We start from the raw sequence: 25,332 nt of genomic DNA, 5'->3' as shown, positions 1-25,332 counted from the left end.
CAGCTTCTTTCAATATTTAACAAAGCACCCAAAATTGGTCATTTAAAATCCAGGGGACGCAGTCACATAGCATATAAAACTACATGCAACTTTAGTTTTGCTTTGGCAATATGAGTTTAGGAACAAGGTCAAGTCTGGACGCCACTAGGCTGGCCAGCTCATTGAACTCTCTCGCTTGAAAAATTTTCCTGCTTTGCAATGTGGAGAAGAATAAATCATAACGTGCATTATATTGAGGGTGATAATAAGCCACAATTACCTGATGTGTGTTGTTTTCTCTGTCTTTATGCTATAAGCTTATGTAGTCCCTTTATTTAAGATAGTCCCCCAGCTATTGACACATCACCGCTTGTGGTGAAATGGCTAAGAACAACCCAACATCCTTGAGTTACCTGCTGAGACAGAAAAATCACTTAATGAGTAATCCTAGCCTTGAAATTCTTTCAACAACTTTTAAAAATGTGAATTATGCAAGGAACTCCTTACATAAACTGCCTATTATATAATAACTGAACGGAGTAATTAATTTCAACAAGCTCACACACAGAGTTGTGGGGTGGAAGGCTTTTTGCTCCAAATTCACCATCAGTGAATGGAGAGTGCTGTATGCTTAGTCTGAAAGCAATTTTGATCGATAAAGGTGACAACACAGGGATTCAGACCCCAAGTCTGTGAGATGAGAGTTAAAAAAACCTCACGTTTTAGTAACAAGGAAGAAAAAATACCTTTACATCCAGTTCACATCTCTAATGGAGCCTCCCTACTGTTGGTACTATTTCAATGCGTGAACACGGCTGGATCATACATGTCACCAGATGTTTCCATGCAGGAGCCCTGCAGGGAGGGCTCTGGTCTGTGCACCTGAAATGCGGTGATACAGAGCTGAGATAAAGGCCTGGCCCCGCGCAGGCATCCCATTTCTCTGACACAGACAGGTATACAAGGAGGGTTTTAAAGGCAGTTGAACAGAACTTAGGTAGGTGGCTGGGAATAACATGTTTACCCTCCACTTCTATCTCTGTTTCTCTCCACCTCCTCCATCTGTCTGACCAACTGCCTTTTGTGTCTGCTGCATCTTATCTTCAACAAGTGCAGAAAAAGGTTCGTTATTAAGATACCTTCAGGGAATGGAGCTGCACTATAGACCCTCCAAGCCCACGGTGACAAGCAGTTCAGCAGCTGCGGGACTGTGTCATCGCTGTCTTTACACACCTGGCGAGGGGATCTGGAGATGCCCTGTGTGCTTGAAGAAGCCAATTTTGGCTCACCTGTTTTGTCTGGTGGTACAAGGGGTTTGCCCAGTTTGGGGTAATGTTTGTTTTCTGCATTGTGCTACTGCATGGCTCCCCAGGCTACAGCGCAGAACTGCAACTGGGGAATTTAAAAGGATTTGCATTTCAAAAAAGACACGAAGACATCCTCTTATGTTCTTTTTAGGCCTTTGTAGTAACGTTATCATGCACCTTAGCTGGGCAGAAAAGATAACCTGTAACACCACAGAATGAAGCAAAGCTCATAAACTATCTCTTGGGAAACACTAGACGCATTTTGGACTCATTTTTACTTTTCCTAGCTATCTTTCTCTCTATATATTCTTTCATTCTAACTGTACTATGACCACATTAACTAAAGCTGATTTGTATAGAAGAGAAAACCTATTTTTCGCTCTTAGAACCACAAGGAAGCTTTTCAGCCATTACACAAATGTTTTGTTGATGATTTTCTTCCTCTATTTCAACAGAGACCTCTTACCCACAATTGGGGAAGTACATCCACGGGTAACACACCGTCGCAGCTTCAGCAACCATCAGGTCCCTCCTGGATTGCACTGTGTCCCTGAAGTGACCCCACTTCAACTGCATGGCTGTGCTCCAAGCTAGCTCCGGTATCATAGGGCTGAAACAAATCATTACTGCCCTGGGAGGGTAGGCTTATGCCACTTCTGATCTGCAGGCGTTTGGCTTGTGCTGGTACTTATGTAGTTTATTCTGGGGAGACGGGGGTTCACCACGGCTGTGTAAAGATACTGATAAAGGAAATGCAGTTTACTTTCCATGCGGCATGAAAGCATGTTATAAGAAGAGATAAGGAAAAAACAGAATTTATAACTGTACACTTCGACTGAATTTAACTGACATGGAGTGCGCATTTCCCCTACTTTTTTCAAAAAGGCAGCTTTTCCGTCTAGTGAGAAGCATGGAAAACAGTCAACGTCCGGCTGAGAAACCCGACGGGCAGGATTTCTGCCTTCCCAAACCGGGGTGCCGTTCCCGTTTCACCCCGGGTAACAACCTGCCACCCAAACTGCGGCAGGGGCCTGAACACCCCCACACCGGCCGGCCCCATCCCGCTGCCCCGACCCCTCTTGCCGCTGGGCCTTCCCCCGGGCCAGCGCGGCAAGGGACAAACCGCGATACTTCTGACGAAAATTTTCGACAAATTTTTACGCGTCCACCTTTCCCTGCGCAGGGAACCAAGAGGGGGGGCACCGCGCCGTGGCTGAGCGGCTCCCGCTGACCCGAGCCGCTGCCCACAGCTCGGCCGGTCCCGCCCCTCGGCCTCCCGCCCCCCTCCGCCTGGCCACCGAGGTGAGGCCTCCCAAAGGGCCGGGCAGGGCGTCCCGCCACCCGCGGGGCGGCCTCGGCGCCAGGGCCGGCCATCGCCGCCGCTCCCCGCACCTCGAGAGGCCTCAGGGCGCCGGCGGCACCGCCAGGCCGCCAGGCGGCGCTGCCGCCCCCGCCGCCTGCCCGCCGCTCCCTCCCGCCGCCTGCCCTCAGCCCCGCCGCCGGCTCGGCGCGGCCCGGCCCGGCCCGGTCCGCAGCATGGAGGCGCCCCCCGTCACCATGATGCCCGTCACGGGCGGCACCATCAACATGATGGAGTACCTGCTCCAAGGTAAGCGGCGGGGCGGGACGGCAGGCAGGCGGCAAAGCGCCCGGCGGGGCGCGGGGCCTGCCGGCCGCTGCCGCCTGGGCCGCGGGGCCGCCCGCGGGGAGCCGGGTGTGAGGGGGCTGAGGGGGGCCAGGCTGTGGCGAAAGCCCCCCCCGCCCCCTCAGGCGGGAGGGGCGAGAGGGTGACCGGGGGGCTGTCTCCGCCCGCCGCAGGCAGCGTTCTGGACCAGAGCCTGGAGAGCCTGCTGCACCGCCTGCGCGGCCTGTGCGACAACATGGAGCCCGAGACCTTCCTGGACCATGAGATGGTGTTCCTGCTGAAGGGGCAGCAGGCCAGCCCCTTCGTGCTGCGGGCCCGGCGGTCCATGGACAAAAGCGGGATGCCCTGGCACCTGCGGTACCTGGGCCAGCCGGAAATCGGCGACAAGAACCGCCACGCGCTGGTGCGCAACTGCGTAGACATCGCCACTTCGGACAACCTGACGGACTTCCTGGTGGAGATGGGCTTCCGCATGGACCACGAGTTTGTGGCCAAAGGGCACGTGTTCCGCAAGGGCATCATGAAGATCGTGGTGTACAAGATCTTCCGCATCCTGATGCCGGGGAACACGGAGAGCATCGAGCCGCTCTCCCTCTCCTACCTGGTGGAGCTCAACGTGGTAGCACCAGCGGGACAGGACGTCGTCTCTGATGACATGAGGAACTTTGCTGAGCAACTGAAGCCTCTAGTACACCTGGAAAAAATTGACCCCAAAAGGCTAATGTGATTGAAAAGCTGGGCAGTCACGGCGTTGGTTTTGTTAGTGTTCCTGAAGAGGGTGTTGTTCTATAAAGCCTTTTGAGAGCAAATCAAAACAGGGAGAGGGGAATAAAGGACTATGTATCAGTTTTGTCAGTTGCAATTACTGAGTGTTTTTTCCTTCAACTTGTGGATGTGAACAAAAGTGGACACTTTAGATGAATGCCATTCAAAACATCAGTGATTGCTAATGTTGGTAGTTTTCCTCCTCTTGTTGGGAAGTTACCTGGTATAGAGCATGTTGCCTGATAATCCAAGAACATCAGACTTGCTGGAATTGATCCTTCAGTGTACCAGCATCCCGGTGCTGCTTTCTGGGTTTTTTTTTTTTAAAGCATCGTTCGTGTTTCCTACCTAGTCATCCAAAATTTTTCTTTTAAGTAATACATGACAGTAATATCCTTTAACGCAGGAGGTGTTTTTTAACACGTGCATAATCCCAGGAACTACACAGTATGAAAGTGCAAGTATAATCCTTCCTACAATAAAGTAGTAAAGTAGATATGTAGATACCTAGTAGTAGATAAAGCATATGTAACAGGAACAGCTAGGACACAAGATACTTTATAGTGATTTACTTATAGTGTATCAACTGTTCTTGATACAATTCCAGTAGAATAAGTGATAATTGGAAAAAAATTTAGCAATATTACAATTGCAAGAGGTTTTCAAATCCTTTAATGCTGTTCCATCTTTTGGACTGAAGTTGGGTATGTCAATCTCAATGAGAAAGCAGTAAATTTCATGGGGTTTTTATTATTAGACTTCTCACACCTGGCAGCAATATTGAAAATAAACACATTAAACAATTAAGAGCATCGTATAGCTGCTAATTGAACTAGTGATGATTTTTTTTAGCACCTCTCTTGGTAGTAGGATGGTTAGTTACCCTCCTTATATTTCAATGATATTTGAATTAGGTTTGAGAGTTTTCAAGTACGGCATAAGCAAAAAAAGGTTGGGAAAAACAACAAAGATACAGAATTGTATTTAAATTTCTCGAGTTCTTTACAGAGGCAGCCGCTTTACAAACCATTACTAAAATGTACCAACCTGTCAGAGATACTCCCTTTTGCACCACACAACTCTACATAACAACTAAAGGCAAAGACCACTCCCACAAAAAGCTTCAAAAAATCAAAAAAAAGCCTTTTAAGTTAACAGCTACGTTTTCAACACTGAAATTTGGACAAGCCATGACAACTGGATTAGCGCTCACCCAGTGCAGTGTCTCAAGCGTTCCACCGATGCAGGCTCTATGTATGGGGCATGGGGACAACCGAGAACTTGACAGCGGCTGGAGAACGCTGTTCATTGAATACAATAGTGATGGTTTCCAACAGGGTGCAAGCAATGAGGTGACCTGTGTGACCTACACTGGAAATATTTTCTGAGGGGTACAGAAACACCTACAATTCTTTTGTTCATACTCAGGCATGACTCGCTCTCATCGTCAGACAGCACACCATCCTGGGCTTCTGGAATTCTGTGTCATACTGTTACAGGCTTCAAGGCTTACAACTTCCCGGGGGTGAAGGGTAGGTCCCAAAGCTCTGCCTGTGCCCGGGAGCTGAACTTGTCAGGTTGCTCAGTGATTCAGCCGCGGTCCCACCCCAGCGGGTGGGAATCCTCAGGGCTGTTGTCATATCCTGCCACCGTAACCCTTGGTTAGGAATTGTTTGCCACTGACTTCCATGATCCATGGCCTGTCTCTCGTGATAGGAGATTTTAGAAACAAGTCAGATGGATCAGAAAAGCTGAACGTTGTACACCAGCTTTTCCAAGGGTTGGTAGTTGTAGTACAAAGCCACATAGAAACAGCAGGTAGGCAGCTCCTTCCCATTGCATCTGGAAGGAACTCACTTAGAAAGAAACTTGGAAGGTGAATTACCAAGTGGAGGGGCAAGCAAATTGGAGAGTTGGTGTTAATCTAATGGTGACAGAGGGGAAAATCCCACATGGAATTTCAGGCAGACCAGCTCAAGCGAAAGAAGACTAAATGGAAAGTTCATAATTGAAGTTTTTGCACTTTAGATGACAATTGATCTGACTATTGCTTGGTCTGTTCCCCAAAATAAAAATGATTATTTAAAATAGTTCTAAGGAAAATTAGTTTAAACCTTAAAAACTGCATCATTCCACATTACCAGTCTTCCTTATTCTAGCTGTAGTGTATGCATAGAAGAGGCAGGTGTGCAGAGAAAAAAGCTGACTACATCAGTGGTTACAGCTGAAGAAAAATGGGACACTTGCAGGCACCCAATGCTCCAAGTGCATTCCTTTCTTTTATCTAATGAAATACACTTTTCTCCTCCTATGAAACTTAGCTTTTATAGCTGGAGACTAAGAAAACAGCAATACAATTAGTAATACACACTGGTAAATTGCATGGCATAACCCTAACTAATTACCATTCATTATATCTACAGTGAGATTGTATTGTAGTTATACAGCTACAGAAATGCTCAACCTCTCCTTACTGGAAAAGACACATTTTTTTAAGTTACAAGCATAACTTATGGGACCAAGAATGCGGCTGTATTCTTTTTATTTCATTTTGAGGGGTTTCTTTTTGTCAGATAAAGTAGCTGCATTCTTCACAGGCAGGGCTTACCCTCAGGACTCCGTATTTGTTGCAATATATTACCCGAGGCCTGATGCAGCTGAGCTTAAGTTAGTTTTTTTTTTCTGTGCAAGTAATGCCTTCTGCTATTTCAAACTGTTCTTCCAATCTTGCATACTTGTAAGGTTTCTACAACGTATTGATTAATATATAAAAAGTAGAAATCCCTGCATAACAGGTAAAGGCAGGATTGTTACTGGCACCAGCTATTTCTGCTATTAAGAAATCTTGCTCTACGGAAGCTCATCTCAATTCTTAACAATTCTTCATACTTCAGAAAAAGCCACAAGTTTACCCTCTGGGCACTGCTCAGTGCTGGATCTCTGTTTTTCCCACAGAAACTTCCATAATGCTGTTAATTCTGCACAAATGAAGACAAGAGCTGAAATACTTTGGAAGTGCTCTTCTATATTAAGACTATACTGTACAGGAACATCTTTTAACATGCCTCTGATAGGCTAGCACAAAATGAGCTTTTTGATATATAAACTAACATGGCATTCTGGTTTCAATTTCAGTAGCCTCAGTAATACAAGCAAACAGCTTTCCTGTTAAATGTCTTCCATATGTTCTAATGCTGTATATATGTTTATCCATGATGTAAAATTGGTTAAAAGGTAAAATGCTTTAAATAAGTTTCTCCAAAGCACTGAAAGTTAAAAATAACTACAAACCAGGATTTTTCTTCATCATTTTTAATACTTTTCACTTTTAAATACTTGATTTTAAATTTGTGATTGTAACATGGAAGAGCCAACTTCTTTTAATTTTTAAAACTTATCATTAGGATCATAAAGCTATTATAGAACAGTTACACTCTAAACACTCCAGGTACTCAAAAATATGATTCATGTTTTAAGTCTGTAGATGAACAGCGGTAATTCAAATACAGTGTTATCTGTACAACTTGACAAAAATACAGGTGGACAATCTGATTAGAGAATCTGCACAACTTCATATAAGCCAGCTCAGCCCAATTAAGTAAAAAGTAATTTTTTTCCCCAAAGTGCATCACATTTTTCACAGATAAATTTGTCAAAATAAGATGTTCAGGTTCTCAGACAGAATAACAATGACCATCTCACCCTCAATCCCAATGCGAGTTTATCAAGTCACTTCCTTCAGATCTAGTTTGGCAACAACCAAATTCTCCAAACTGGCACGGATAATCAGAGAGAGATATCTGACAGCAAAGACTGCTTCGTTCTCAGCCCTTCAATCTGGTTCAGCTTGTAAGAACATCCATTCTAGAGTCAGGAGGTGCTTCTGCAAAGACCACTGCAGCTCTATAAATCTACCCATCTGTTAACAGGAAGAAGTGAGCTCAGAGCACACAGATAGCATGGCAGTGACTGAAAAGAGGGATGGGCTCAAGGAACATGGCCAATTCTATAAAACCGTAAAAGCAAGGTCACTTCCAGAACAAAGGATCTAATGGCTGCTTTCACACAGACTATCTGAGAGGCCTGTGGAGAACTGCTTTTTTTTCATTTGTTTTTAAAGAGGTCAATTAATACCAGTTTCTCAATCTTGCAACTCCTTCCATACTCTTTAAGAAGCCTCTTGCAACTCTGATTGGGCAGGGCTAGCTGTACTGAAGTAGCAGTGCCTTTATCTAAAAGTAAAATGTATTCTTTACAAATAGTATCTGTAGTGTAATTTTATTTACAGAATAAATCGCAAAAGTACATCACATTTAGTGCAAATGCAACTAATGATATAAGTTTATATACTGCTTTGTAAACTTTCCATACCTTTGTAACATAAAGCTATCCAATTAAATTAATAAACTCACCTGTGTTCCAACAATTACCAGAAGTGGCAAATAAGGAGTTAAACTCTTTATATTTTGGATGGTTTGTTTTTGTTTTGTTTTTTTAAAGTTCCCATCAGTGGCTATGGTAGAATGAACCATTGCTTGGTTGATTGTAAAAAGATGAAGTGCATTTGAGGTATAAGTTTTTTTTTTTTTAACATCACTATATAAAATGCTCACTGGTGATACAGTAAACATGTACAAATTTTCATCTTACTTGCCTTACTAGCATTACCATATAGGCACTTTTCTACATAATCAAATTAACAGAATAACTCTGTAATAAGGCATATTCCATGCACACCAATAGAGAAAGGCAAATAAACAGGGAAGAGTTATGGAGCATGAAATCTGCATGCATTTGTAATCATGTGTTATGTACGATTTCAACTCTAGATGTTTTTCAACACTGTGCAGATCACATTTAATCATTTGCCCAATCTTCATTAAGTTACTATATTATATTTATTTTCAGGCACCTACCATACTATATCAAATAAGATTTTCAGCTTTCTTTTGGAAAAAATATATCTGAAACTCTTTTCTCGAGAAACAGGTTAGTGAAACACTGAGCAGTCTCTGAAGTTTCCAACTATGGGACATGGGTAAAAGACCTCAGAGTCAGTACCAGTCTACCAGAGTCCTCACCTAATAAGCACCTCCAGAATCAAAGGCAGGCAGATATCTGACACTTAGATTTCCACAGCAACTAAAGGGAACTTTCCAGTAAGAACTTATAGCTCTGATGGTTTTTTGATTAAGAGGCAAAACATCTTCTACATGAACCTCATAGCATGGCTTCATTAAGATGTGGAAAACACATGCAGGATCTGAAAATAATGTACTCATCTTCATTCTGGACTGGGAATGTTGTCTTCTGTAGTCCAAATTACTTCAATATATATTATAGTGTACCTTCTCATAGTTTTGGGAAAGCCCTGGATATCATGCAAGAAAGCAGTCCACATTATAGCATGGACAGATGACTTCTGGCTTTCAGGCAGTCCCTTGCCCTCTCATACAGAACCTTCTTAGATATTTCTGGATTATGTTTAATAACAAAAATTCTGTAGCACATATTACATAACTAAAAAATACAATAGAAATATAAAGATATCTGGAAAAAAATAAAGCTTTTCACGCTCTTACTCCCTCAGAACCAAAGATCGTCATAAGAGTAAGATAATAGAAAAGGCAAAGTCATAAGGATATTGACAGCCCTCAGTTATTAACTGACATTTTATGTAACAAGATGATTCATTATAGAAACCAGCAGCAACAAATTATGATTATACAAAGCAAAACAAAACCTGCCAGTAAGTCATCTAGGCTTTACTGAAGTCCTTCCCTCCCCCCTTGAAAATACCACACAGATTTTTGTGCATATAAAGCACATACAGTATGCTATATGTGCATTTTTCTTTTGTGCTTTTTAGACATGCACAAAAACTGTGAGTATCTTAGGAAGGCTGACAGTGAAACTCTGCAACTTGTTTAAAATTTAAGCAGTAACCCACATTGGTGATTCAAAGTTGTACGCGTTCTTCCTCTTCTAAAGCAAGCAAATAAAAATAGAGCCATATACATGTTATCAATACATGTATTTATAATTACACACTGACTCAGCAAGAAAAGTTAGCAGGAGAGAACTAGTGTTAAATATTCAGCCTCATGGTGTTGCAACACTTCTTCACTTCAGTACACAAAGCCTAGAACTCGGGCCATAAAAAGACTGTAGATCCTTCTTTCCAGCATGGAGTGCTTGATGCATGGTCACTTCTCCAACGTGGAATGCTCACCCAGTCTTGTTCTGATCACTGCAAGTAAGAAAAGATAAAAATACAGCACTGAAAAGTTTGAACACTAGTAGGAAAACAAGAACTTGTTAAACACTCTAAATAGTATCAGCAGTGCTTATGATCATGTTCGAACTGTTGGCTCATGACAGCCACGTTTTTAATGGTTCACCTACACTAGTTCTCTAAAAATATACAATTAAAAATGTGAATCCTTACAGGGCTACCTGTTACAGAAAGATCAAATGAGTAAGACTTTTGGAGTCTAACATAATAAATAGAACCCAAAAATGGAGGTAGCCTATGTCATGCATAGAAAGAGTAATAAAAGCTCACTTTCAGATCATGCTGTAATACTGTAACTACCAAATGGAATTAGATAGTTTGACGCTACAGTCATACATAAAGAAGCACATAGCAAGAGTCTAGTCTACACTAACAAAAAAATAAGCCAAGCCTTACTTCGCACTAAGGCTTATGTCTGACAGATCCAGACAGCCCCAGAAGTTATCAAGAAATGCTCTTCTAATGCCATATCATCATTTAAATGTTAAAATCTTGTTAGATTAGGCAAATGAACTATACCATTAAAATACATCCATTGACTTCAGAAAGCATCTATAAATCCCTTTTGTTTCTTAGGGTCATCAGAAAGGCTAAAAATTTAAGTCACAGCTTTTTATTTTTAAGTACTCCAGTAATTGACACTGGTCTGTCAGAAAAGTTGCATTAATAAAAATCCTAGATCAAAACCATTCTGTCAATATAAAAAGAATACTTTAACCATCGTAATATTCTATCAAATACACAATTGTAAGTAGAATTTAAGGTATCAAAACCTCATAAGGCTCTAGAGAAACTTCAGTATGTATTCTTTTCAGAACAAGTGTAAAATGCCTATGACAGCTGAGAAAAAACAATACTTCATCCTTTTATACTTCTACATAAATTAGACATGCATGCAAAAACTTGCAAGAGAAAACTAGTAAATATCTACAAAAACTAATACTTCCACTTGTGCAGCCCTTATTTTTCCTACTAATAACACACATGAATTACACAAATGTTTTAAAAAGTATATTGCATACGTATATTAAAACTAAGCACTGAATTTATGCTAGTATTAAGACATTCTAGATTGCATATTTCTGCTTGGCCTTAAAGTTACAACAGTGAATCAAGAATGAAAAAAAATTAATGTATACCTGCTAACTCTAGAATAAAATAGGCTTTCCTGCTGTTTTCTCTTGCACATATGATGTAAAACGCTTCAAGAATTTTGGATATTCTCGTTTTGCCACTGCCCGTAACACTGATGCTGGCGCCCATCCTCCTGGGTTCACTAGACATAGATAGGAAGACAGACATTGAAATACAGCAAATCCACTAAAGGCTAGAAAAGAAAATTTAAGTTTATTCCTGCAACTTTCTGAAGTAAGAGGAAAAAACAATGATCAGCACGTTATTTTTTTTAATGCCTTTAACAGTTTATATTGTAGCACTCTCTCGCCTTAATACTCAAGCTCAGTTCAGTTTTATGATGCCACTATTTAGAAAACATTAAATATATGTGTTGTGAGTCTTTGGGGAATGCCCCAGTGGAAGATGATATTCTCTAAGGACTTCCAAGAAACAACAGAAAAAGAGACTCGAGTTACTTCCCATCTCAAAGAAAAGAGGAGTCAGTGTTAACTTTTCAGTAACTGCTGCATTTGTCTGCAGAATTGCTATACAGCCAATGCCTTACAAATTATTCTTACAGCACTTCAAACAAAATTCAAACTGATTCTAAAACACGCTTCAATGCACATGGCAAGTATTTTGCTGAAAATGCTGCCACTTCCCATATAATCATAGTTCAGAATTTACCAAAGAAAACGGATTTTTTAAGTCATTGGGAAACTTCTAATAAGGAGACAAAGCAGCTTACCCCAGAGTTTAACACCATATGGTATTATTTGTACAGGATTTAATACAAGTTACATCATTCCTATATTGCAAAGATTTGCTGAAGCAATTTTTCAGACTTTGACTCTTTAGCAGGCCATGTAATAGGTAGTTAAAAGTAATAAGCAGGTGAGCTATTCTTGAAGTATTTTGTAGCTGCAGGAGAGGAACTAGTAAGTATGTAGCTCCAATACTACAATACATTGCTAAATACTGGGTACAGTAACAATACAGTATGGCTTTGATAGCTTTTCCGTCAATACCAAGGATTCTATCAGTTAAAAAATAGTAATGAAAAAGGCAGACGAGATTATACAGCTTGCAAACATCCTCATACAAAATGTATTTGCTCCTTCTTAACACAGAGGCTAAGAACTGTATTATCATCAGCGTTTCAGCCTAACAAGATGAACTGCGGGGAAAAAAAAACCAAGCAATGCATTAAAAAAGCATACTATTACTGAAACTAAAAGCTAGACTAAGTCATCCCAGTTGCAGACATTTGTTCTGTCCACCCTCCTCCACCCCAAGGCTCTGTACTTAAGGCCTGAGCTACACACCACTTCCATTTATTCCTCTCAGAATGCCACACATGAATGATCCCATTCACTGATTTCAGGCAGCACATTAATTCAAGTCTTTTTGAATATGAAGACCACATGTGCGATGCTATATATAAATTTAACAGAAAACTGCATCAAGCTTTTCTTTTGCCAGTATTCAGCTCCCCAGAATTAGCATATATCATGAATGTCGTACTGAAAAATTTTAGACTTACCATTAGCTACATATGTAATCTTGCATAGGATGTTGTCCCTGCTTATTTCCTTGTTCCCCTCCGGTGGGCTTACTAATGTCTGACAAATCATAGCAATATTTATTTTGGCACGGACACAGCGATTGTTCAGCTGCCAAAAAAGTGAAACATTTGTAAGCCTCAAACTAAATTTGTTTCAGCATGCTTGACTGCTAACATTTTAATTTACTGTGAAGTCTAATACACTCCAGAAGCCGTGCTTCTGAGAGTTTGCATTCTAGCACTACATGGATGTAACAAGAATGTGAGTGAAATGAAAAGGTACATAGTGAATAGGGAAAGCGTTAAACCAAAATGCCTGAATCTCAGGTTTCTGCTTGCTTAATACATACAAGTGAATTACTTCAATTATTGTAACAAATAAGTCACAAAACATTTAAAGAATAATGCATCAGCATTTGCAAATATCAGTTAGTAACTCTTCCCTTGTAAAGCAGTCTATGGCATAGCAATCAGCAGATAAATACTCCAAAGAAAACAATCATTGCTACTATCTGACAGAACCAAGGCAGAACTTTGTAAGACGGAGGTTTAACAGATTCCACATCTACAATTATACAAGCCTACTCCTACATCTGACAATATGGAAGAGTTATTGATTTGATTCCATAAAAAATAACCTCAATTTTTAAAAACATTTTCACATCTCCAGAAATTTTGCTTCCATTCTGCTGCAACACCTTAGATCTGTCAACTGTTGAGATAAGGCAAGAAAGCTTTTGGCTCACATTGCCTTCATCAGGTCATTGTATCACCTGGTTTAAATAAACTGTATTTTTGTGTAACACCCCCACCTCCCTCACGCTAGTAGTGCACATGCACATTAAAAGCAGAACTCGATAGAATGAAAATAATACTTACAGGAGCACTGTCATGTTCCACAGAGAAATTGCACACAATCCATGTTTCAGGATCATTTTCACTGAATGCTGGTATCTTTCTGATGGCAGACAAATACAGCACATCCCTTTGAGAAGCTGGCCACACCCTCTGCAAAGAAACACCAGAATATAAGCTTTTCCAGTTTTGCAAATTAAGTACTTACTATCCTTAGGTAAAGAAAAAACAAGCAAGGCAAACCAGGTCAGTCATGTTATTTAAGTAAAAGTTTCTTCAAGTTAGGAATTTCATTTTCAAAACTGAAACAGAACACAGCTGTTGTACAGATGCGTATCAGGTTATATGGTTATGCTTAATTTTAAGAAAATTAAGGCAAAAGTTTAAGGCCTTTGAAATGCAGAAAGCGCAACTGCAGTGACTTTTTCAGTACACAAACAGGAAGAAGCAGTTCCCCTCCCATTCCCTCGACCTCTACATTTTAGTTAATACTTGTAAGCTACAAACTGAACTAGTGGTGAAGTACAAATAGATGCATCTACAGTTACTTATGTATCCAGAGAGAGACAGGTTAAGAAATATCTAAAACAAATATTATTTCAAAAAGCTACTACTTCACTAAGACAGATATGGTAAACTGATATTATCTAAGAGAAAGTTTTAGAAGCAAAATGATAAAATAAGAAAATATACAAAAGCCATTTTCCTGACACTCAAATTGGGGGCGGGAAGTCTAGCTTTTACCACGACACCATACAGTTTTCACAATTTTCTTACTCAAAAATCACAAGTCCTCTGTTACAGAAGTTCTAAGGTAACCACATTATTGGTAAAATTGTCAAAGAAAAATATTTGGTTTAATATTTGAGTACATTTGTACTTGGAATCATGCAAGATTAAAGATGAATCTGTGCACTTCATTCCCATTTTTTGAACCTGTAAGTTACAGTTGTTGAGATATACTTCAAATGAACATTTTAGTAAATTTAGAACTGGTTGGGGGGGGACATAATAATGTTACAAAAACAAATGCTGTACCAGCAATTATACCACCTCATAATGCAGATCTGTATGCTAACTGATTGTGGTCAACATTAGCTTGCATTATTGCAACAAAACACACGATAGTGTGGCATAGGCCTCTTCCTTGTAGTCAGTGTTGATTTATTGCCTCACTTTGCTTTAGATGACTCTTGCCTTGCTGGCAGTGACGTATTTAGAGATTAAAACCAGTCCTCATTCTTTATTAGAAGCTCTATCAGACACATGCACAACCAATTATACAATCAAGACAAGTTTGAGAAATTGACAAAGTTGCAGTTTAATAGAGAACTTGTTCTGAACTGTTGTTTTGAACAGTATTTTAAGTTGTTAAGTCATTAAAGTATTCAGAATAAGATTAGAACACATATGCCTCAGACTGTCTCAGGTATGCATATGGCTAAAGTATTATTACCTTATGTGTCTGGTAAATGATGATTGCATTATCAGCTAAATTTTCCACAACATGGAAATTTTCAATTGTTGCTAAAAGAGGAGGGGGGGAAAAAAATCCATCAGTAAACAAGCACAGGTATTAGGTCAATGTTACAAAATATATTTGCTGACAAACATTCAAAGCTTAAGAACCAATTCCTTACTTTCCCAGTCATTACGAACATCAACATTCCAGAAGTAGTGGCAAACTTCATGCCCTGTTACCCCTTTAACAGCATGGGTTGCTTTCAATGGATCTAAAACTATTCCATTCTCTTCCACCTCTCTTCTGTATACCTATAGCCAAATACAAAGAAAGAAATGTAGGGCAGAAACTGTTAAAAACTGTTCACGTTTTAATTGTTTACAATGTCAGTTTTTTTTTTTAAAAAAAACCACTTACCTAGAAGACTAATACATGAATAATTTGCCATGCCAGCGTTCTCTGCTAACTACCAAAGCAAACATTCTTACATGGCAACTGACATTAAAATACCAGTACTTTAAGAATCTCTACTCCAAAAATGATTAAGCTATCTTATTTACCACTATGCATGAGGATCCATACAAGCACAGTAGAGCAGCCAACATAAAATTTGGTATCAAAGTTACTAAGTAGCAGAGAACAAGAAAGGAATCTGCAAAGACAAAGCTATTGCAAGAGTTACACAGGATTTTGTATGAATAAATACATTAGAAGCCACAGCTCTTGTGGACTCCAGTCCTACTTAATGCTATTTTCAGAGAGAATTTTTAACAGCATGAGTTGCTGAGTGATTGTATTCCCAGAGAATCACGGAATCATTTCAGTTGGAAAAGACCCTTAAGATCGAGTCCAACTGTAAACCTAACACTGCCAAATCCACCAGACTGAAAGTATCTGTCTTCACAGCATATCATCTTATATCAATTAAAAAAAAACACAAACATTTACCTTCATTTCTCCTTCTTCTACCACTAGCTGCCAATTGGCATCTCCTCCTACATCTTGCAAGGAATATGTCATATGGTTTTGTACCATCTCTTCCACCTTTAAAGGAAAAAAAATACACATTTTTAACTCATTCCTTCCATCTTCTTGGGCAGAGACTATACAATATTGGAAGCCACAAGTCAATACTTCAAATCCTGTGCAGGAGCTGAATTTGGACAACAGAGCTTCCTGTTAGAAGCTAAGAACAAGCAGATACTTTTGGCCTTCAGAAACAAAAGCCAAAATCTTGACTCAGCTTCCAGCTTCATTCTTTATGGGTACTTGCTATCCTTCCTTTGCACCTCTAAACTGTGAAAACTCCCTATTTCTACCTAAAATAGTTTTAGTTGAGCATATAGGAACTTACTTCAAGTGTCTGTAAATAGAATTGCAATGTGCCATGAGATATTCACTAAAGAGCATTTAAAAGTGAGCAACAGTAGGGGGGTGAATACAAGTGAATGAGTATTAAAAGTCATATTGGAAGAGCAGCGAAAGAAACAGTCATGAGCAAAGCATGTCTATTCTGTTTTATGAGCATCTTTGCACAGTTGCCAGCTAGAAAGAAAGAACAGAAATGCTTACATTCAAAAGAGTTAAGGAAATAGACTGACTGTACAATTATAAAATAGTAATTTAAAAATTATTAGCTGGACAGTTGTGCACTTTTCTTAAAGGCCAAATAGTTGATGTATTTTTATCAAGCTATGTGAATGTCATTTTTTTTTTCATTTCATATAATGTGCAGGAAAACGGCTGCTGGGACTGAAAGAGGATTTTTATTTTAAAATCTACAGTCTTACTCTGTTTCTTTGGTTCCCCACCCCTTTCCAAATCCCACTCTCCTCCAAATAAAAATAGAAGAAAAAATATAAGGTATCCATTGCCATGTAATGTTTACAAATATGGAAACACTTCAGTAGCTTTTTACACCCAAAAGGTAGGTGACTACTAAAACTTGTCACAACAAATAAGTCCACGGATCAACAATATTTTCCTGAATTACTAGACATACCTTTTTTTTTTTGAATAAGGAAAAGCACTACAGGCAAAGGTTAGTTAATTGATCAACATAAAGATTACTAGATGAAGTGTGCAATCACAAAATTAATAGCCTGAACCCATTAAGTCTGCAAATATACTTGTAACTTGTATGCCACGCAGCCTTGGACTGAACATTAAGTGGAAAGTTCTTCATTTTAAAGGCCCTCAGAACAGCTCAGTCTACTTTAAAATCTAATAGTCCTTTAAAAGAAAGCGATCTGCAAAACACCTACAATGTTTTAAGCCCACAACCTCCCACTCAACTGGCAGAGACAAATCAATGTCTTTCTAGAGGCACACTGAAGACCCAGTTCCCGTCAGAATACATGTTACACTTCTCAATCTTAAAACAAGGCTGCAAGTTTCTACCTGACCTTTTACTGATACCAAAATTCCCTTCGTATGAATGAAGTCTAGAAACAAGTCAGTTATTCAGAATCATGGTATTAGCTTGCCTTTCCAATAGCCAAGTCCTCAGCCTGTGGACACAGGCCAATTTCATATTAATAAAGTCCAGAGCAGGTTGCCACCAATAGAAGGTGTGCTGCTTTTCTTTTCATGCTCTCTGTTGTTCTTCACCTGCTTGTTCAGTAGCAATGAAGCTCCAGAGCAGGTGGACTGACGTATTGATCTGGCAAAAATTTGTTCTAGGGAAATTATTTGGGGGTGTGTGTGGGGAGATTAGTTTCCCATAGGTTAAGAAGAGCATCCTTTCTGCAGTGAGTTCATTAACTTGAAATTGCATTCAAAGACACTCAGTAATAACTTCTGCGTACTACCCATCCATTCAGCAGCTGAAAAGAGCAACAGCGTGACTCCAGTCCATTTGATTCTGATCCTTAACCTCAATTTGTGTTATTGTGATAAGGAACTGGTCTACCTCAGATTTGTTTTTAAATGGTTTTCAGCCACACTAATGCTCTGATACTCACATTTATCCTATGAATGCACTAATATTATTAGAGGCATAGAAGAGGTGAAAATGAGGAGTCTCACATATTTTGGCAACTATCAGTTTCCCTTATATTTAACTGCCCATGTAGCAATTGCCTGACAGACAACTAGTTCCCATTTTTGGAATCAATTGATTTCCCCCCCTCCTCCCAGACAAAAGGAAACTTAAAAAACTGGCTTGACTGCTGGAGTACCAGTAGATGACCATATATCGGTGTTGTGCAGTATGACCTGCATACTTTTTCCCTTGCAATAAGTTCAAATTCCAGAAATGAACTGACTGCAAAAGGTCAAGGCAAGTGTTGGGTCTTCAGTCCAATAAGCAAGTCCTTAAGTGTAAGGGTCCTGCTCATACAGCTGGTAGCAAGGTCTACAGGTGGTAAAATTCCAAGCTCTGTTAATCAAAACAAAATCCATTCCTTCTGTTTGAAAAAGCATGTTGTGTGCAGTGTTAGTTATTAATCTAAAAAAACCCCCCAAAATAACAGATCCCAGAAGGAAGTTCCGTATTCACAATCACATATGGACCACAGCAGAAGGAAACTAATGGCATGAATGCTGTGTCCGAACAACTTTTTTTGAGACTAAAGCACAAACACATGAAGTCACGTACCTAATTCTACTCTAAACTGTGATCTTCAGAACAAGCACCTACAGTAATTTTGCACATTACTGGAATACGTCACTATGACTACATTGACATATTCAGGATGTCAGATATTTTCTGAAGGATAAATGAACAGATAGAAAAATTCTCATACCCACAATCTTGTTTGTCAACATACTTTACAACTACTTTTATTACTGAAAGGTCTTAGAGGTAAAAAATGGTAATTGTGAACCTTAATGTTTAGTATCTTAACGTCACTACAAAGAAACATTAAAGACTAAAATCAAACCTTTGCTTTAAAAGCAAGAAAAACTACCCAATTTGCAGCAAATACCATCTCCAGCCCACACAAAACAGGTGTTATTCTACTTTTATTATAAACAGAAATGCAAAATTTAAAAATTGTAGGCATTTTTATTAAAACTACTGAATTAAATCCAACAGTTTCACAAGATTTGGGCCTCTGCACAACTGATACGCATGCAAGCTGGATGTAAAAAGACAATCATTTAGTACAGGAATAGAGAACTCCTTTGTTTGTCTCAACGTACTAATTTAAAGCAAGCAGTGATTTATGTAACAGAAAAACCCAGGTTCTAGAGAAGAGGATGAAATACAGCAAAGATATGCAACCCCCACTCTACACATTAATACAGTACCTGGGCGCTGAATCTGTGAACATCATCAGAGGCACTGACTAGATCAATGGAAGACATGGAGGAAGAGCGACTATAGGGCTACCAGAGACAGACAAAGAAAAAACCAAGTAATCAGAACAAAGGCACAACAGAGCATTCAGTACCAACTTGCAAGCACAAGATAATGAAGAAAAGGAAAACAAAAGCACCATAAGCAGCAAGCACAGCAGAGAATGCTGATTTCATGCACCTATTATGTATTATGCTCCCAATGTAGCCCTGAGAGGAGCATAGTGTTTCTAGTCAACTGATCCTGATACAAGTGTCTGGATTATTATTTTATTTTTTTTTTTTACAAAATCAATTAATTTTGGTGAAGGTATCTTAAAAACACTGAGGTTAGCAAGTTGGGATGTTTTCTTTACTGACAAGCTTGATACAAGTCAAGAGTATTCTAAACAGATACTTAAATCAGTATCTTTTGAGCCAAGATAGAAAACAGTCCTTCTCCAATTCCAGCTACTTTATTTGAAAATTAAACCATTGAAAGCTACTAGAAACACCTAAAGAAAAAGATCTCACTTACCCATACAAAATATTATATAGAAATATCACAGGTCAGCCCATTATTCAGAGGAGATCAAAAGAAATACCTTACCTTTTGGACAAATCTGTGAGTCCCCACAGCAGAATACGCATCTCCAGAAGGTAAGGATGTTGGCCAGTGTAATCTGACCTTTTCACTTTGGGACTGGAACAAAATAGGTTTAATTATTAGTAGTCAGCTGCTACTGGGTGGGCTATGAAACAGAGTGAGTCATCCTCAATCTACATAGTGGCTACAACAACTAATGCTGTCCATGACAGGCATGAGGCTGTCATCCTGCTGGAATTCTCCGTAAGTGAATGGACCTGAACACTGAATTCATCTATACTTCAAGATCTATTTCTGAATTAAGGAAAACAGATCAGCAGCATTAAGGACCCATGTAGTAGTGCAGCAATCACTCAAAACTTTTACATAGCTAAAACTTTTACATAGGTAAATTCTGTTGGGTACTATATGCCCACTAGAAAGTCTTTTAATTCTTAACCAACTATTCATATTCACTATATTCATAAGCCTAAACACTTTTAAGACAGAGGATGCACCACTTTATTCCCTCTCATTTTATATACTGCTATATGTTCCCATATTCTATATATTTCCTCACATGCATCTTATCCCTTTTTGATCCTTGTCACTGAAGTCTAGGCAAGAAATGAGTTAGAGAAGTAGGCATAGCCTACATATTTTTTTAAACAGAAATAAACACCAACAGAACTACGTCCTTCCTATTTCACATACTGCTAGAGTCAAAAGAAACTTCAGAGCAGCAATTAGGTTTTAAGAGATAGCTGCAGTGTTTGATATTCTCATTGCACAGGGCATCAGTTACATACAAAGATAAGTTTTATACAGGACACTCATTTAGGAATTAGAAACTAGAACACTCAATTAGCTTAACACTTATACTATGCTTTCTATGTAAGCTGTGAAGTCACTTTCTCAAAATTAGTGTTAAGCAACAATATTTAACTGTAAAAAATATTAAATTAATTCTCCTTGTCAGTGTCAGAATAAAATATTAGGGCTTCAGGAGATGCACCCCAGGACTGAGTTTAAGTCACAGAAGTCTCCTATGAAGTGCCCATCATTAAGACATCTTAAAAGTATTTTTTCTACCTGTTCTTCCATTTTATCCTGTCTATCGAGAGCAGCTTCAACAGCATCAAAGAATTCTTCTTCATTAATCAGACTATTAGGACCCTCCTAGAGCATAAGAAACAAAAATAGTTCAAAATTTTGGAGACGTAAGAGTTCCACTTCAGTTTAATTTTAGAAATATAGATTGATACATTATGCATATAACTGATGGAAGCAAATTTCTTCTACAGACATCAAATATTTTCACCAATATTCTTAGACTACAATTCCTCTAAAAACCCTACTTGCTGAAGGAAATTACACCCTCTAACTACAATTTAGGGATAGTTGTATAAAGAAAAAAAAAACAACAGGAAACTGAGTAACAGTGTCAATATGCTTTGACAACAGTTTAGGTTTTAATTAACATATATCTTCTCTTAAAAATGTTTACAGTGTGTCAGTAAAGTATACATATTAACGTAATTGTGTAGTTAGACTCCTTCCCAGTATTCTAGTGCCTTAAGGTGGATTTCAGATATGTGCTCAAAACTTAACAAGAGAAGACAAAATTCTGGGGATCTTTATTGAAAATTCTTGGAAAGAAGTGTTTAACACTCAACAGCAGGTAGAGCTGAGTCAACTATTAAAAACTTGAGTCTAAGTAAAATGGTAATTTCAGAAAATCGGGTTTACTGCTTTTACTGTATTGTAAAACAAACGGGTACAGCAAATTTCAAAAAAGTACTTTACATCAAGGATCCTTGGGAGAAGAAGCTGGGTTCATAACCAGGGAGATAAAGTCCAACTTCTTATCCTTTTCTTTTACAGTGTATGCTTCAGCCACAACACAGAACTTAAGCTCAAGTATCTTTTAAATATTTCAACATATAAGTACTATTTCTCAGGCTATGATTTGTAAGTAGAAACATGTTTGATTAATGTACGTGAAAGGGTCAAGTTCCTAAAAATTATGCAAACTGTATTATAGGTGCACTAGCTTACATTATTCTTCAGAAGGTGGTTTAAGAGTCTTAGCATTTGACTAAATAGCTCATGGAGGAGGAAGCTGCTGAAATATGTAATTTAACAGATGAAAGGTACCTAAAAAAAAAAATCACTGAAATTGTGAACCTAAAATTTCAAGTGGCAGTGACAAGTTAAAAATCAATTCAAGTTAAACTTCAGACTCCAGGCCTGCCTCTGTAGTCGGGGTTTTCCTATTTGCTTTACATATCTATACAGCTGAACCATTAAAAAGGGAAAGTACAAAACTATTGCACATAAGCAGAATCAGGTGTACAAGAGGAACAACCGAAAATCAGCAGAAATATCTGTAAGCAAAGTGCTTTAGACAAAAGCAGAACATGGAAGCCTGAGGTGAAGACAGACCACCATTCTAAAATTAGGGACTGAGATTCTTCATACAGTTTCAGTTTCCAAGAAAAGTGACATGAACACACTTGCACAAGCAAAACACCCTGAGTTACAAACCTCTTTTCCCCCTTTGAGAAACAAAGCAATCTTTAAAAGTCATAGTGTTTTTAAAAATTTCAAAAGCAAAATTTGTACCTCATAGTCTGGCCCTCCAAAGTGGGACTTTTTCTTCAGTTCTGTCACAGCATTTTTGTATGCTTCTTCAATTCTTCTCCTTTTCTCTGTCTCCTGTAAAATTACACGATCGTTTCATGTGGTGAGAATGTATTGACTGATAATAGTCAACATGTCAATAAATGCAATGACCAGTGTAATTTTTTCACAAGTAACAGTTACAAAGCTGCTGATTTTTAGAATTCATTTGCATGCATGCATTACATGTGCTCATAAACACGCATATACAATACAAAGCCTGGGGAGCTAGCTACCTTGAGGATACCTTCTTGAAGTCATGTGGAAGAAACTAGATCAGCATGCAAAAACTGGTATCTGGTTTAGGCATAGCTATTCATGGTTGACTGAGGGTCAGATTTTTGTAGCTGACTGACAGTTTATATAAAACTCCTTGACACAGATGCTTCAGCAGTGGTAACAAAGGGTGAAAAGTAAGACTGGTAAAAAGCTAACTTGTTGAACATGGTGAGATACTAATGAGTCACAGTGTGTAACTTTGTATCTATAATTAGCTCGCATAGGATCAATGTGAATCATTTTGTGAACTCCATGCAGAGATTAACAACATCATTCTCCCATAATACGTGTGGGGCTGTACTACAGCCACTGATGGTGTCTATATTATTGTATATTTTGAATAAAAAGGTAGTAACGCCAAAATCAGAGTAAGTCTAATATTTCCTCTGTAAATTCTACATACTTCTAGATATTCTCAGTGAAAAAGCTATAAAAAAATCTGAAATTCTTGCAGAATTCAGCTTTAACACTCAAGATGTTTCTCCGTCCCCTTTCAGAATCACTTCAGGCGGAAGAAAGTTAAGTTTTATAGTGACAATTTGACACCAGACACTACTCATTCTTGCAGACATGAGCATAATTATTCAGCAACCCAATCTGAACTTTAAAGATTCAGTGGCAAAGCCTTAAGCAATGCTGAAAGGCTGAGTTTTACAACTGTGAATTTAGTGATAACATTCACTCTGGAACACATTTTCCAGTTTCTAATGAAAAGTTTGAGAAGTAAGCCAACAGTTCTGATGTAAAAAAAAAAAGTAGTATAGTTTTCCATAGAAAAAAATCTTAGTAAAAAAAATGAAGACAGTATTGTCTTTATGTGTGAACATAGCCTTTTCCCTTCGGAAACTGTCAGAGGCAATAACTGCTAACACATTTAACAAAATTTGCACATTTATCTTTTCTGAAAGTAACTGAAGAGTCCTGAAGATGTGTAAAGCATGACTTGAGTATAAGTCAGAGAGAAACCACAGAAGTTTTACCAGAACACTTTGAATGGAAAATAAAAAACAAAGAAACAAAATAAAACACAATTCCTCCTCCCACTTGCCCCAAATCCCCACAGTTTCTGTATTTCAATCTGCAAGTTAGTGATAATTCACATGTGTCAAAACACAACTCTCCAAATCTGCCAGCTTTTCTTGGCAACAACATTAAAAAAGGCAGAAACTGGGAAACTGTTTGACTGCATAGCAGAAAAATTACTGGTGTATTAAAACTCTAAAATTTAATCATCATTTCAGTTACAGTTGTCAAAGGTGAACAGAATAAGCTATCTACACATGTTAATCTTAAGGTAAAATTTAATGTTCAGAAGGTAAGTTTGCTTGTTAATAACAACTAGTAAGACCAAAGGAAACAAGAGTAGAAAAAAATATTGCAGTCAAGACAACAAAAAACATCCTTACAATGATTTCATTGCAAATAAAACAGTGGGCCAAATACAAGATATTAAATTATTTATTTGTTTATCCATTTTAAGAAAAGTCTATTTTAAAATACAATGAAGTGGCTCACACTGAAAAATATACTGCACTGGAAAAATAAAAAGTTAAGCTCAAGAGTAAAAGGTCAAAAGCAAAGCAATTACCTTTAGATAACATTACATGCTTTTGTATTAATTTTATTCTGGACATCTGACTGCTTTGGTAACAGAAAGAAAACTAAATACAGAATTCTAAAATTATAATTGTTAAGTTCCTTATTTTAGCAGTCTCCTTAAAAATTAAAATATGTTTTTATAATAATTTCTTGTTTTTAAAGGTTTAGAAATAGTTTCCAACCTTCAGAATGTAACTTAAACTCCTTTTATTTTAAAATAAAATGGGGTTATAGAGAAAGATACTCACTTCATAACACTGTACTCATCTCTAGACAAACTGTAGTCACCTCCAGATCCAACAAATTCTACTGACTTGAGCTTTTTTTAACACGAGACATTTTTTAGGACAGCTATAATTTTGAAACATGCTTGTCTCGAGTTCAGCAGACATGAATCTATCTTGCCTCTTCAGGCTAAGCTAACCCTCTACAAGATGGAGGCTGTATAATTTTGTGAGGTAGCAGGACTCTTACTGATCGCCAATGTGTGCTGCTGGGAAGTAGCAGTAGGTAGTTCTGAAGTTACTGGAGTGAGGAGGCTGGAAAGGAGAGTGAGCTGGATCACACTGGCACTTAACACTACTTGTAAAACACCCATTGATTTTAGCCACTGACAGAGATCTTACACTTCCTGTGACAAACCTGCACAGCACAGAGCTGGTGGCATCAATCTGCTAGATGGTCTTTTACAGCCACTGGACAGACTTACAAGAGCTCTAAAACCCTCCAAGCTAGAACTTAAACACAAACAGCTGCTCCAACTTAATGTGATTTTCCCCTCTAATCTCTCTTAGAGAAGGTATTCTGAACTTCATCACCTCACAATATTTACACCCTTTTCAGAGCAGTTTACACATATATCCAAGAAAAACAAAAGTACAAAGATCAACACCAATCTCCTCCCACATCTATTTAAC

At 38.6% G+C, this 25,332-nt stretch overlaps 2 protein-coding genes across 4 annotated transcripts in view; one reads left to right on the top strand and one right to left on the bottom strand.

Annotated features, from left to right (window-relative positions):
- Positions 1 to 2,765: 2,765 nt before the first annotated feature.
- Positions 2,766 to 3,793, top strand: MED18 (mediator complex subunit 18). Its single transcript, XM_074569339.1, has 2 exons — positions 2,766 to 2,895; positions 3,105 to 3,793. Exons 1-2 carry the CDS (start codon positions 2,823 to 2,825, stop codon positions 3,656 to 3,658), a joined length of 627 nt encoding a protein of 208 aa, XP_074425440.1. The 5' UTR covers positions 2,766 to 2,822; the 3' UTR covers positions 3,659 to 3,793.
- Positions 3,794 to 6,992: 3,199 nt separating this feature from the next.
- The window catches only part of CERT1 (ceramide transporter 1), a 73,621-nt gene continuing 55,281 nt past the window's right edge, over positions 6,993 to 25,332 (bottom strand). For 2 of the 3 annotated variants that reach the window (XM_074569336.1, XM_074569338.1), the window contains 11 exons: positions 22,481 to 22,573; positions 20,948 to 21,034; positions 19,880 to 19,972; positions 19,243 to 19,320; positions 15,937 to 16,032; positions 15,167 to 15,299; positions 14,983 to 15,053; positions 13,551 to 13,679; positions 12,651 to 12,780; positions 11,131 to 11,267; positions 6,993 to 9,946 (listed from right to left, as the gene is read on the bottom strand). In XM_074569336.1, coding sequence (XP_074425437.1) covers positions 11,140 to 11,267; positions 12,651 to 12,780; positions 13,551 to 13,679; positions 14,983 to 15,053; positions 15,167 to 15,299; positions 15,937 to 16,032; positions 19,243 to 19,320; positions 19,880 to 19,972; positions 20,948 to 21,034; positions 22,481 to 22,573 — 1,038 coding nt within the window. In that variant the 3' untranslated portion in view covers positions 6,993 to 9,946; positions 11,131 to 11,139. The remainder of the gene's footprint in view (positions 9,947 to 11,130; positions 11,268 to 12,650; positions 12,781 to 13,550; positions 13,680 to 14,982; positions 15,054 to 15,166; positions 15,300 to 15,936; positions 16,033 to 19,242; positions 19,321 to 19,879; positions 19,973 to 20,947; positions 21,035 to 22,480; positions 22,574 to 25,332) is intronic. The other variant, XM_074569337.1, reaches the window with a different exon arrangement.

Source organism: Larus michahellis, chromosome Z, assembly GCF_964199755.1.
Source record: "Larus michahellis chromosome Z, bLarMic1.1, whole genome shotgun sequence".
NCBI lineage: Eukaryota > Metazoa > Chordata > Aves > Charadriiformes > Laridae > Larus > Larus michahellis.
The sequence above is the reverse complement of the archived record's forward strand: the minus strand, read 5'-3'. Positions and strand labels throughout refer to the sequence as shown.

Excerpts from the sequence above, each read along its gene's own strand:
- MED18 (XM_074569339.1), top strand. The coding sequence starts at position 2,823 with ATGGAGGCGCCCCCCGTCACCATGATGCCCGTCACGGGCGGCACCATC. Across the intron at positions 2,896-3,104 it reads GATGGAGTACCTGCTCCAAG|GCAGCGTTCTGGACCAGAGC; the intron begins GTAAGCGGCGGG and ends CGCCCGCCGCAG.